At 42.1% G+C, this 12,132-nt stretch overlaps 1 protein-coding gene and 1 non-coding gene across 26 annotated transcripts in view; both read right to left on the reverse strand.

Moving 5' to 3' along the window:
* Positions 1–334: 334 nt before the first annotated feature.
* LOC121681112 lies at positions 335–462 on the reverse strand. Its single transcript, XR_006021988.1, has one exon. It is a non-coding gene; the product is annotated as a U6atac minor spliceosomal RNA (small nuclear RNA).
* Positions 463–1,871: 1,409 nt separating this feature from the next.
* Positions 1,872–12,132, reverse strand: part of LOC121679904 (formin-binding protein 1) — a 72,217-nt gene continuing 61,956 nt past the window's right edge. For 10 of the 25 annotated variants that reach the window (XR_006021465.1, XR_006021462.1, XR_006021467.1 and 7 more), the window contains 8 exons: positions 10,947–10,961; positions 10,495–10,530; positions 8,148–8,257; positions 7,798–7,930; positions 7,147–7,277; positions 6,715–6,854; positions 5,011–6,018; positions 1,872–4,435 (listed from right to left, as the gene is read on the reverse strand). Coding sequence is in view for 1 of the 25 variants with exons in the window: in XM_042058965.1 (XP_041914899.1) it covers positions 4,428–4,435; positions 5,860–6,018; positions 6,715–6,854; positions 7,147–7,277; positions 7,798–7,930; positions 8,148–8,257; positions 10,495–10,530; positions 10,947–10,961 (732 nt within the window). In the remaining 24 variants the exon portion in view is untranslated. Of the gene's footprint in view, positions 4,436–4,996; positions 6,019–6,714; positions 6,855–7,146; positions 7,278–7,797; positions 7,931–8,147; positions 8,258–10,494; positions 10,531–10,946; positions 10,962–12,132 lie in introns of all 25 variants that reach the window. The other 15 variants (XR_006021475.1, XR_006021473.1, XR_006021482.1 and 12 more) reach the window with 8 other exon arrangements.

Consider the following 12,132-nt stretch of genomic DNA (forward strand, 5'->3'; position numbering starts at 1 on the left):
GTATCTCCACTACGGCTCTAAATTGCATGGAGTATTGCTGACCTCTAGTGGTCAAATTGAAGACTGCACGAGTGCAGGAGTTATGGTAGGCCTACCCTACGCTATTAGGCTATTACAAATTATCTGGGCACACACTGTACAGCCGTAGTAGCCTATTTAAAATCGAAAAAAAAAATCGTTAAAACTTTGCGGAATTGAAATGGAATCCATGATGTCTACATATTCAGTTTGTATATTATTTGTTTCATGATTGCGACCACGTAGTAATTGTAAAGCACACGGCAGCTCCACTAACAGAAAACGAAAGACCTTCGTTCTATATGAGAGGCAATGTCGAAAAACTTGGTTAGAGATGCCACGAAGTAGGTGGCAGTGCCTTAACCATTTATGTGTTGCAGGCCACTAGGACCTCTTCCATCCTTGTCAAGGGGAGTGCTAACCTTCTCTCCTTTCATACAACACGATAAAATGATGTGTATCAGCTCACCTATATAGGACTGATATTCCTCAAACGGCTCTATCATGGTGGGTTGGGTAATGTTCAAATGTTCTTCCTTTTCTGATTTTGAAAGCTTCATAACTCACAATGACTATTAAACTGGACGTACATATATAGTATAAATATAGACTAAATATTAACTATATTATATATATTTGCTATATATATAAAAACTATAGTTATTTAGACAAACTAGGAAATACAAAGGCACGCAAAGCATTATGGGTGCTACGTCAGCTTTATGTCGCCCAATTACATTGCGGGCTTTGCATACAAACTATTGACGTAATCAGGAAGTGCATAGTGTACGATGAACGCTTCGAAAAGAAAACAACACACTGGTAAAATACTTAATTAGACCTTTTATGCTGTCGGTAGCGTTGACGCCATAGAATTAACGTAGTTGTTTTAATAGCCAAGCTCGTAACACGACATCTCTCTTCGTATGAAATGGTCTGCTGCCCACAACAAGTTTAGTTAAGAGCAGCCACTCAGGCAACAATGTCTTGGAAGAGAGTGCAGCGCCTTATCTATCTTTATAATTGTCAAGGTATGCAGGCTATGACTTTACTTGAAATTGACATTATCTAATTATTTTAGCATGGCTGCGTAATGCATTGTTGTAGACTACATATTTTGCTTTCAGGGGTGTAGTGTTAAATGTAACCCGGGTACCAGGGTATAAGTGCTCTGTTTCACGAGGTCTAAAATTAGGCTAAAGCTTCTTGAAATATCATTGTTATGTTTGTTTAATCTAAAGGATGAATGATGAAAAGCTTCATGGCAACTGGCTACAATTCTTAGATTTGTATACATTAACTGTTTATACTTTCTTCGACATCACAATTGTGACAGCCTACAGTTTGTTCTAATGTGGGTCAGTGTGTTGTTAATATATTGTGTTTAAGGGGTGAAGTTTTAAAACGAAAGATTAATTTGTGGATGAAACTGACTGAAATATGCCAAATGGTCTCACTTAGAACCAAATATCTGAAATGTCCAATTCCACCTAAATAAAAGGAGGTCCTTTAAAATCAACAATATATATCCTTCCAGTGATTTTTTTTTTTTTATGTCAACGTTTTAACATGGAATTATATATGCATGTTTTGCAAGAAACAAACTGAAACAACAACCCATTTGTTTTTGGTTTTCTGTGCAAATTATTATTTTAGGGACATTTTCCCCTATTTCCCACTGAAATCCTTTAATGACTGGGGGAAAAAACCAAAGCACCTGAAATATATTCTGGTTAAAGTTAATCTAGGGAAAATTATTTTGTTTGAACTGAATAGTAAGCATACGCATCACGATAATCCAATATCAACTTAATACAAGGCAGATTCTTTCAAAACCACACACACAATAACAATTTGTTTTCTGAATGTTTAATTGGCACAGTTAACACAATACAACGTATTCAGTGCTGAGAAACAAGCATACCAAATGGAACAAACGGAAAAAAAAAGTGCAAAACACATTGTTTGGACATTAAACCAAACCAAACTGAACCATGAAATAAGAAGAAAAAAGGTTGAATTTAGCAAAGCTGAGGGGGGTGGGGGGGAGAAACGACACCTTCAAATAGTTAAAACCTTAAAAATAGACTTTCTCTCCTTTTTTTCTTAGTTTATTCTCTTATCTATATATTTATATATACTCTCTGCTTCCGAGTGGCCAAGCGATCTGTACAGTGAGGGGCCACAGGTGTATGACATGAGCATGAGAGAGACTGGAGGAGCGTCCTCAGTGGTTTCCTCTCAGTGTGTTGGGCATCACGCAGGTCTTACTTCCTGTTGATATCCCGCAGTTGTGTGGCTGTGTCTGTGGATCAAGACATCACACTGCCTAGAAGTCTGCTAGTGTTGATGATGGCAGTCTCTCTCCTTAGCCCTTCCACTAACAACATAACAGAACAGCGAAAAACAACAGCATTTGCCATGACGGTATCTACACGCGTCGCCATTGATTTGGACGGAAACACGGAAGTAATGAGTTTGATGCACTGTTCACATGTTTATCTTGGCTGGACTCTATACGTGTTAATTCAGATATTTGTCATTTCTGGAATTTATATTTACAGTGGTATGATCGATAGCACTTCAGTCATCGGTTTTTGAAATGTTCCTCAAGTAAATACATTTTACAAACATGTTTTCATCAAACATCTCCCAGACACAATTCTGCCTTTAAGCAAAATAAAAACATGGTATCCTCACCAAACCACATCAGGTCTCTGAAGGCTCTATAGCTCAGATGTGGCACTCCTTATTTTCACTTGTGTGGTTTGGTTGTGGGCATACGTGATTCAGGTGCAATTTAACATTTCCAGCAATAAAAAAGAATGAAAACAGCTACAAAACAAAAGCATTTAGATCTAAAGACATCTCTCTTTTGCCCCAAAGTAACATAAGACAGTCCATCATCCATCAAAGAACCGATGTGAATCTAAAATGTTCACATCCCTTCAAGAGATGTAAGAGGACAGAGAGCAACTCACCACTAATGGAACAAACGCACTGTTAAAAAAATTATACCACAGATCATAACATTGCATGGCATTCATAAAATGGGAGTCTGGTTCTATCTCTCATTCATGCCCCTTTAAGGCTTGATGTGGTGATCATGGTCACAGGTTCACTGTGTAGAAAATGTGTGCATGGACTCAACTGCTAGATAGACACTGCTGAACAGTAGCCAGGTTGTGAAGGTCAATCTGTAAATTGGCCCCCCGATAAACCCAAAACAGAAGCAGGTCATACGCCAACACACGCGTATCACAAATTACCTGTTCATATTCACTCACAGTACATCTGTAGTTAATGCATACAATGTATACATTATAGACAAAGGAAACAAGAAACAGAGATGCAAACCCTGATGATTGTGGCCAAGGTTCTTGTGATTAAGTGGTGATGCCTATAAGCAAATAAAACTGAAGGGAGAGCAAAACAAACTAAGGTTAAAAGTGAACCTAACCTGAAAGAAAACTGAGCCAGCTGGATAGAGGGATGTATTTATGAGTGTGAAGCTAAACTGATAACAGAAGGAGAACTGGAGAACATGGGAAGAAATAATCCCGACCCTGGCATGAAGGAGATGGCACAACCAGAGGGCCCAACTGTGGATCCCACTGGCACACTACACATTGTTGTTCGGTTTTAGAAACGACACCCGTCATTCCAAAGCTGTTATGGACTCTTTCTGTGTGTGCCGACTTATGGCCTCCAGCTAAACATGAAGTTTGTTTCCAGTTCCAGAAAGTTCTAGGGTGGGATTTAATAATTTACCCTCATGACGTCTCTCGCCGTGGCATACTCTTGCAAGACCAAACTGAACAGAGTGAGTAAAAAATGAGAGGAAGAGACAGGAGAGCAGAGAAGTGAGTCGTCTGCATGCATATGCAATGGCGCCCCCCTGTGGCGATGACTGATCCTACCTGGACAGCCTCCACGGCCCTGTTTTTCCAAGGGTCACAAAAACCAAGGTATCAAAGAGCAGGAGCAGCAGAACAGTACAATGTGTGTGACGAACTGTGCAAACACCAGCGCAACTGGACAACACACAGCGTGACGACAGAACACGTGTAACAGACACCAGAGCTGAACTGAAGACAAAAAAACAATGAAACATTTTATAAAACATGTATGAGAGCTGACTTTGTTTTTGATTTTTGATTCTGATTTTGACCCAGGTTGTTTTTTTCTTTTTACGGTGCCAGCTACACACTGACACACGAGAGATTCAGAAAAAGAAAATAGATCGGAGTATCAAAGCTTAAAAAAAATCAGCTATTCCTCTTTTATCAGCTCTCTTCATCTCTTCCCCTCCGTCATTCTCTCACTCCATCTCTCCTGTACACTTTTCTGAGTGCAGTGTTTATCTCAGGCAGCTTTTCCTCCATCTTCCACCGAGCCATCACACTCTTTTAGGAATCTGGAACAGAAAACGCACAAACAACGATGACAGAACGTTAATAACATTGCAGAAGACACCGGAGGAGCAAAATGTGCAAAGCCATGAATGAAATACTGTTAAGTTCTGCACTGCAGAAAATCAGTCACCAACTCGATTAGTGCATGAACAACACGGACCTCAAGTCTCTGGATGTTAACACAGATACATTGTTTTAATAGAGGACAGAAATAAACACAACCACACAATAACTATGAAATCACGCTAAACAAATGAATCAAACAATGTCAGATGTAGTCCAACCAACCACTGTAAACCAGTGTCTCATTCACTGTGAAAACACAGTAGTAAGAGCTGCATGCATTAATGTGGAGTCTTTGGAAACCTTTTATGAAAGCACAGTTATGTTAATCTCACCCTCCTAACACTTTCTTAACACAGCAGACAGTAGACAGTCAACCCCACAGCATTTTGCAAGAGGCTCATGCAACACAATCGAGCTCCACACTTCTCTCTCCTTGGCCACCCAACAGTAGCAAACCCATGCAGGGCATCTCAAAGTCTCACACTATAGGCTCATACTTGCTCTTTCTCACCGGCTAAGCCCCGGTCACCAGTCCCTCCATGGCTCTGAAACACATCAGGGGGATATTCCCAAATATTCCCATTATGCCTGAGACCAGCACTTCTGTTTAGCTCTTCACATCTTAGTTTATAAACATGAAAATTCAGACCCTTTACACGTTTAGCTAAATATTTAAAAACAAGCTCATCGTCATGGGGATGACACAGTTCAGTTCTTGCTGTAACATTCCATATTGAGCATCATGACTATTCTAGACTTTACAGTCTTTTAGCAAGAAAGGAAGATTGACTTGATATGCACACACTGAACTCATGCCGACATGCAACCTCATGAGTTTTCAGGCAAGCCACTGGTCAATCTCACATGAGAGTGGACAAGAATCTGTTCGCTGATATATCTCACACTTCTATCGTAACCATGTATCCTTTTAGATGCATACCGAAACACATTCCAGTCAAAACAGACAGACCAGTCTGGCAAACTCACAGTTACCTGCCTGTCTAAAACAAGCTCTCCAGCTGCGGCTACTGGTGACCAGTGACATTTCAGAAATGTGGGGCTGTGTCCAGTGTTTGGTTCCTGAGACGCAGGAGCATGCCCCAAAGTTCAGAGCTCTTTAGGTTTTGGTCTGGGGCACCCTCTACTGGCACCTTGGAAGAACTGCAGAGAGGGACTGTGCACAGCTCATATAATATGTTGCTGTGAACTTAGTAGCTTTTTGTTGACTTACAAACATGTCCCAAACACACATACTCTCTCTCTCTCACACACACATTAAATACACTTAGGGCAAAAGAGATGTTTAGTTTACCCCCTCAACAGTAAACTGAATAAACAGATTAAATATAAGTCTTGAAACCTTTGGTGTTATTGTCCAGAAAGACTTCCACATAAGAGGTGGGCACATATCCCTCCTCCTCCTCGTTCCTGCGCACACGCGTCCAGCCATCGCCTTTATCTTCCTCGATCACATACAACAACTCGCCCTCTGCTACTGAGATGGTGCCCTCATTCGTGCCTGAGTGGAGGAAGTGGTGGAGGGAGAAAAATGGAAACACAGGGGAAGAGGAAAAGAAAAGTAAAGCACAGTAGCACAGTTACACATACTACTACTAGTAAAGGTGCTATGAAGATATTAAGTATAAGTAAGTATATATACTTTTTTGATCCCGTGAGGGAAATTTGGTCTCTGCATTTATCCCAATCCGTGAATTAGTGAAACACACTCAGCACACAGTGAACACACAGTGAGGTGAAGCACACACTAATCCCGGCGCAGTGAGCTGCCTGCAACAACAGCGGCGCTCGGGGAGCAGTGAGGGGTTAGATGCCTTGCGCACTTCAGCCGTGCCTACTGGTCGGGGGTTCAAACCAGCAACCCTCCAAGTCCGAAGCGCTAACCAGTAGGCCACGGCTGCCCCAAATTAGGAAATGATTATTCTCTCAAACAGATCTATAGTATATTTCTGACATGTATGGAGTATGTATGTATATATGTATGTATGTAATAATCATGGCAAGCACAGTGCCCTTGTGTTGAGCTGCATTTCATTCACTAAAGAGAATTGGCATTGCTGTGCTGTGCTGTTCCAAGCTGGTATTTATGCATATAATTTATGCATAATATGTATACAGACTAATGTAACTGTGCATCATTAATCCTAGACTATGCTACTTGTGGCTAAGACACAATGTTATGGTATGCTGTGGTTACCGTCAAAGGGGTACAGGGCCTTGCAGGTGCCTATGGTGGGCAAGGTCTCTTCTTCCTCAAACTCATCATCAAACTCTGGGTCGGCTGCTTTCACCGGCGGCTCGGAGCTGGGCTCCTCTGTGTAACTGCCATCTGGGCTGCTCAACACACAAACACACACACTCACTATAGCAAAGCATACACACGCCGTAAAAAGTCGCATACACACACAAACACACTCACTCACTATAGCAAAGCATACACACCCTGTGAAAGCCACACAGAAACACACACAGTCTACAAACACATAAACTATTAATGTAGCCCTCACAGTCACACACACATACACACTCATGAAAGCACCATATGCTGTATTGCACACACACAAATACAATACAGTGTTTGTGCTTATGTACACGTTTGTGTACACTTGTGTGTCTGTTTGTACTTTACCTTTCTCTGTCCTGTGCACAGTTGTTGGTAACTGTAACGGGTGCGTTGTTCTGAGTCTCGAATACTACGCTTTGCCTCTTGGGTGGGTCACTTTTCACTGGCAATCTGCCCTCAACCTCGGCAAGCCATCCCTGTGACACACACACACACACACACACACACACACACACACACACACACACACACACACACACACACACACACACACACACACACACACACACAAGCATATATATTTACATACGGACATACAGCAAGACTACATAGTCAGAGTGGGGAAATGCTTTACCCAGTTACAAAACCACAGTGCCTTGGCTTCACGAATCACTTCTCATTTGTTTAGAAACACATGAAGATCAGAGCCAAGCACATGTTAGGAAATGAGAGTGTACTGTGTCCTAATAAGGCAAGATGCATGTGTGCTATTAGTCTCTTCCACCGCTGAACTCATTGGCTGTAATTCATACAGACAGCAATAAACCCAGTGAGATCTGGAGGTGAGTGAGTGAGTGAGAGAGAGAGAGACAGAGAGAAAGAGAGAGAGAACGAGAGAGACAGACAGACAGACAGAGGGAATGTGTGTGTGTGTACATATGTGTGTGTGTGTGTGTGTGTGTGTGTGCGTGCGTGCGTGTGTGTGTGAAGGCTCACCTCAAACTTCTGAGCCTCTGCCTGTAGCTTGTCGATGTTTTGAGCGATCTCACCCAGTCGGGGGTCTAGACTTGTGGGGTCGCCCATCTGAGGGTTCTTAATGTACACGTCCTTCATCTTTGTCAAAGCATCTCTGCAAAGACACATGAGCAAATGTATACAAACATACATTCAGACATGCTTGCTGGAAAACCTGAACTAACTTGTTAGTTTAACTGTGTGTCAATGCCTAACTTGACACACAGTCAAACTTGATCCTATATGTGTGTATGTGTGTATGTGTGTGTGTGTGTGTGTGTGTGTGTGTGTGTGTGTGTGTGTGTGTGTGTGTGTATGTGTATGTGTTATACCTCTGATCCATTTCCTTCTGAATGTCTTTGTTGATGTCGTCTATCTTAGCCTGGAGCTTCTTCCTCCTCTGCTCTGGTGGAAGGTGGCTGAAGTCCTCTGGTCCAGAGCCCTGAGGAAGAGGAGCAAAAGGAGGAGGAGGAGGAGGAGGAGATGAAAAGGAGAGAAGTCCATTTCAAATGAAATCCCACAGGTATTGGCACAATAACTTCCTCTTAGCTTTTAGCTCATATCCCTCTAGACTACAGAGTAATGCACCCTTTAATGTGTGAACTATTTAAAGCGTTACAGGCCTTAATCTACTTTGTTCTTCTATACTATAATACAGAATAATCTGTCACTTCATGTCCACAATCATTTTTATATTCCAATCCTAATATCTCATGCTAATATATCATGCTAATAGTTTGGCATTATCCAATCAGTATAAGTATTTAGTGATCCAATCAAGTGTCTTTTCAAAGACCTGGGGATACAGTTACCCGCAACTCACACACTACATTTTGTCTACTGGGGTTCACAGGTCAGCCAAATGACCTTTCACCTTTTCAGTCACAAGCCTCAAACCAGTTATTTAAACTGAACTATTAATGGAGTCCAGCCCTTCACTACCTACGCCCTTCTGAATGATAATGTGGTTGCAGTCTTCTGAGGTGAGGTAAGGACATGCACTCAACCTTCTAAGGCTGTGTGATAAAGCCTAATCCTAATCTGGGCTGAGTGCATTATTGCTGTACTAAGGAGAAAGATCGGGGGCACAGCGGAGTGCCGATTTCCTCTGACCAGGCAGATGTAGCCACGGTGAAACAATTATATCGATCCTGGGAGAGCGTGAGTCATCTTATTTCCATGCATTTACAGAGAGGCTCTCTAAGGAATATGTGTGTGCTAAATGTGTGGATAAGTGTATTGGATGTGGCTTATGCAGGTATGTTTTGAAAGTTTGAAAATAAATTATGTCCAGGACAGTTACACTCATAAAGTGGATCAAAACACTAAATTCAATCATAACTATTCTTTCATCGTATTACTTTGAGCTTGGACTGGATAGGTTGGGAAGGACCTACAAATACACTGGGCAGATTTCAGACTAGCATGTCACTTCGCCAGCTTTCTCCTTCCTCTCCAGGGACATGGGGAGAGGGGTTAGATCAGGACTGCAACCCAACAAGCAAACCTTCCTATCTAGGGATCAGGGTTCAAAGGTCACAGTGGAGAGGGAGGTCACCTTGCTACCACAGTAACCTTACCCTTTCAGTCTCTCCCAGAGTGCAGCACTTACCGCCCACATGCAACAACACAAAACGGTTTTCATCAATCTGCTCCAACAGTCAACACTGAACATCAACATGCTTCCAAATGCAGGCCACATTGAGGGATTCCTCTTTAAACACAATGCTTGTGAACCAACGCGAACACACACAACTAAGAGAGTGTCTGAGCACATGCTAGCTCATACTGTGCTTACCTCACCATTCACCTCCACACTTGAATAGGACTGGTGGCAGCTAGCAGCATCTTTTCATCGCGCTAATAGCTAGGCATCTAGACTACTTGTCTATTGCATGTAACTCACTATATTAGATTTATGTATGTCATTAATGTCATTCATATGTCTGTTCTTTGGTTACTGATGTTCTATGATATTATGTTTCTATTTAGAGTACTGTAATTTTTGGCTCATTAATGTTAATCAGTGAAGACACACATGAGTGTAAATAAACACATGTACTAATGCTAAAAATGCTAATTAATCAATCAAGTGCCTCGATCAATCCACTAATGTATAAGGCCAAATTTGTGTGGATGACTATGGAACATCAGGGTCAGTTGAGTTGAAAACGAAGGGGATCAATGCCATGATGATGAGCAGATGAGATGAACTGGTTGGTTGATTCATCTGGACCACTATTCACTGTTGCTGAGCCTTCAGGTTAATACACATCACAATTACAGATTAGTTACCTGATGCCCCTCCACTGCTGTGTAGAATACAAGAGTATGGGTCCAGTGCTTTTAATAATTCATCCAAATCATGACCAGCTAAGTCACTGATAATCCGCAGAAATCATGTTTATACTAAGGAACTTTCAGTGAAAAAAATATTTTATTAAATAATGATGACTAGAGAAACTATTACAAAGTTCTAATAAATTATTTTCTCTTTTTTACTGGATGATAAACGTAACGTTTCCATTCTCTGGCTGTGCTCAGAGGAAGTCTCGCATATCACACTGTCAGTGGGGTGGGGCAACAGGCTTGGCTAGCCTCATCAGTCACTATAACTGGACTGTAAGGACACAGACAGACTGCTGGACATAAACAAAAACAGACAGGACGGTCGTTCACCTCAATCAGACTCCGCATGTGGGAATTGAGTGTGAGCTACACACAGGGGCAGGGTTGGACAGTCACCAAGGAGACAGGGCGACAAGACAGCAAAAACAAACATGTAAACAGAAATACAAAAGAAGCAAAAACAAAACAACACAAGTGAGACAATATATTCTGCCTGTAATTCAAATGAAAAAATAAAGAAAAAAAATAAGTCACAACAACATAGTGGACATTAAATGAAAAATAAATAGAAACACTAGACAAAGAAACTAATAAACGAACTAATAAAAGACGAACAAGGACACAACAAAAAATAAACAAAAGAAAAACAACGGAGAGTGTTTTGGGACGTAGGCTATGTTAATACGACAACGACGACGAGCATGCTACGGTCATGCTAGTTACGCACATGTTACTTGACGTTCATGCTAGTTAATGTTCATGCAATTAACGGTCATGCTTACCAGCTTGAGAGAAAGCTGCTCGAGGAGGAGAGAGAGAAATGATGGAGGGATCGGTAGGGAAGAAGAGAGAAAAGAGGGAGAGAACAACAGATGACATCAGCGGGGTACAATAACACCATCCTCCTTTTCCAGCCACGTTTGGGATGTTATGATGTCACAGGTAAAAAAAACAGTGTACACGGTGTCACAGATAAACAATTTTCAAGGTGCAGTGTGATGATGTCAAGGTAAACAGCTGTCGTGGACAAAGTACATTGTGAGGTGACAAGTGAAGAGTGGTTGCCAAGTATTGTCGGGGAGCCATCACCCACCTGCGGCCAAAGCCTCACAGCAGATGCAGATATGCCAAACCATGTGAAATGAGGCTGTCCTGACACTCCTAAATCAGACGGATGACCATCCCCCAAAATCCCAATGCTCTCAGAAGAGAGATTTGAAGAGAAATACTGCTAGCACACACTGGGCATGTGAGCATGCCACGGTAACCACAATGTTGAATCCTTGGCATTACTCCCGCTTTCTGTTTATCCCTTTCTTTATTTAACCAAATCGTAGTGGTCAATAATGTCCCTTCTGACTTGCCGTATCAATAGCATCTGAACAGAGTGCCTCCTGTGGAGACTCCCCCCGCTGCCAGGAGCTGAGGTTGGGGGGGGGGGGGTGTGTGTGGGGAGGGGGGGGGGGGGGTGTAGGGTTCTGAGGAAGCTGGTGGTGATGGTGGTGCTGCTTGGTGAGGAGGGAGTCTGTGACACTTTGGGACCGCAGTTCAGACGCTTGGTGAAAAAACACAATTATCGTGCTTCGTTAGAGCCGCTTCTGGACAAGACATCGTCATTGCTACATGGTCATGAGAATAGATGTGACAGTGTAAAGAGAGTGCAGTGTTTCGCCCGAGTGAATCTGATCAGGAAGTGATCACTTCCTGCAGGGGAGGAGGCCTTTTTGTAAACCCTTTTTTTTTCTTTTTATGCTGTGAAGCTTTGCTGCAGGTGTCAGCGACGAGCAAAAAATAACTTCCTCAAACACGATTTTCAGCATGTCACAAAACATAGCAGGTGCCACTAATCTACAGTGTTAGTGAGCCGGGATAACATTTGGAGAGAGGGTGTGAGAGAGAGATAGAGAGAGACAGAGAGAGAGATTGAAAAGGCAAAGAAAAATAGACATGGAGGGTTTCAAACACCAG

The sequence above is a fragment of the Alosa sapidissima genome, chromosome 13 (genome assembly GCF_018492685.1).
Source record: "Alosa sapidissima isolate fAloSap1 chromosome 13, fAloSap1.pri, whole genome shotgun sequence".
Taxonomy (NCBI): domain Eukaryota; kingdom Metazoa; phylum Chordata; class Actinopteri; order Clupeiformes; family Clupeidae; genus Alosa; species Alosa sapidissima.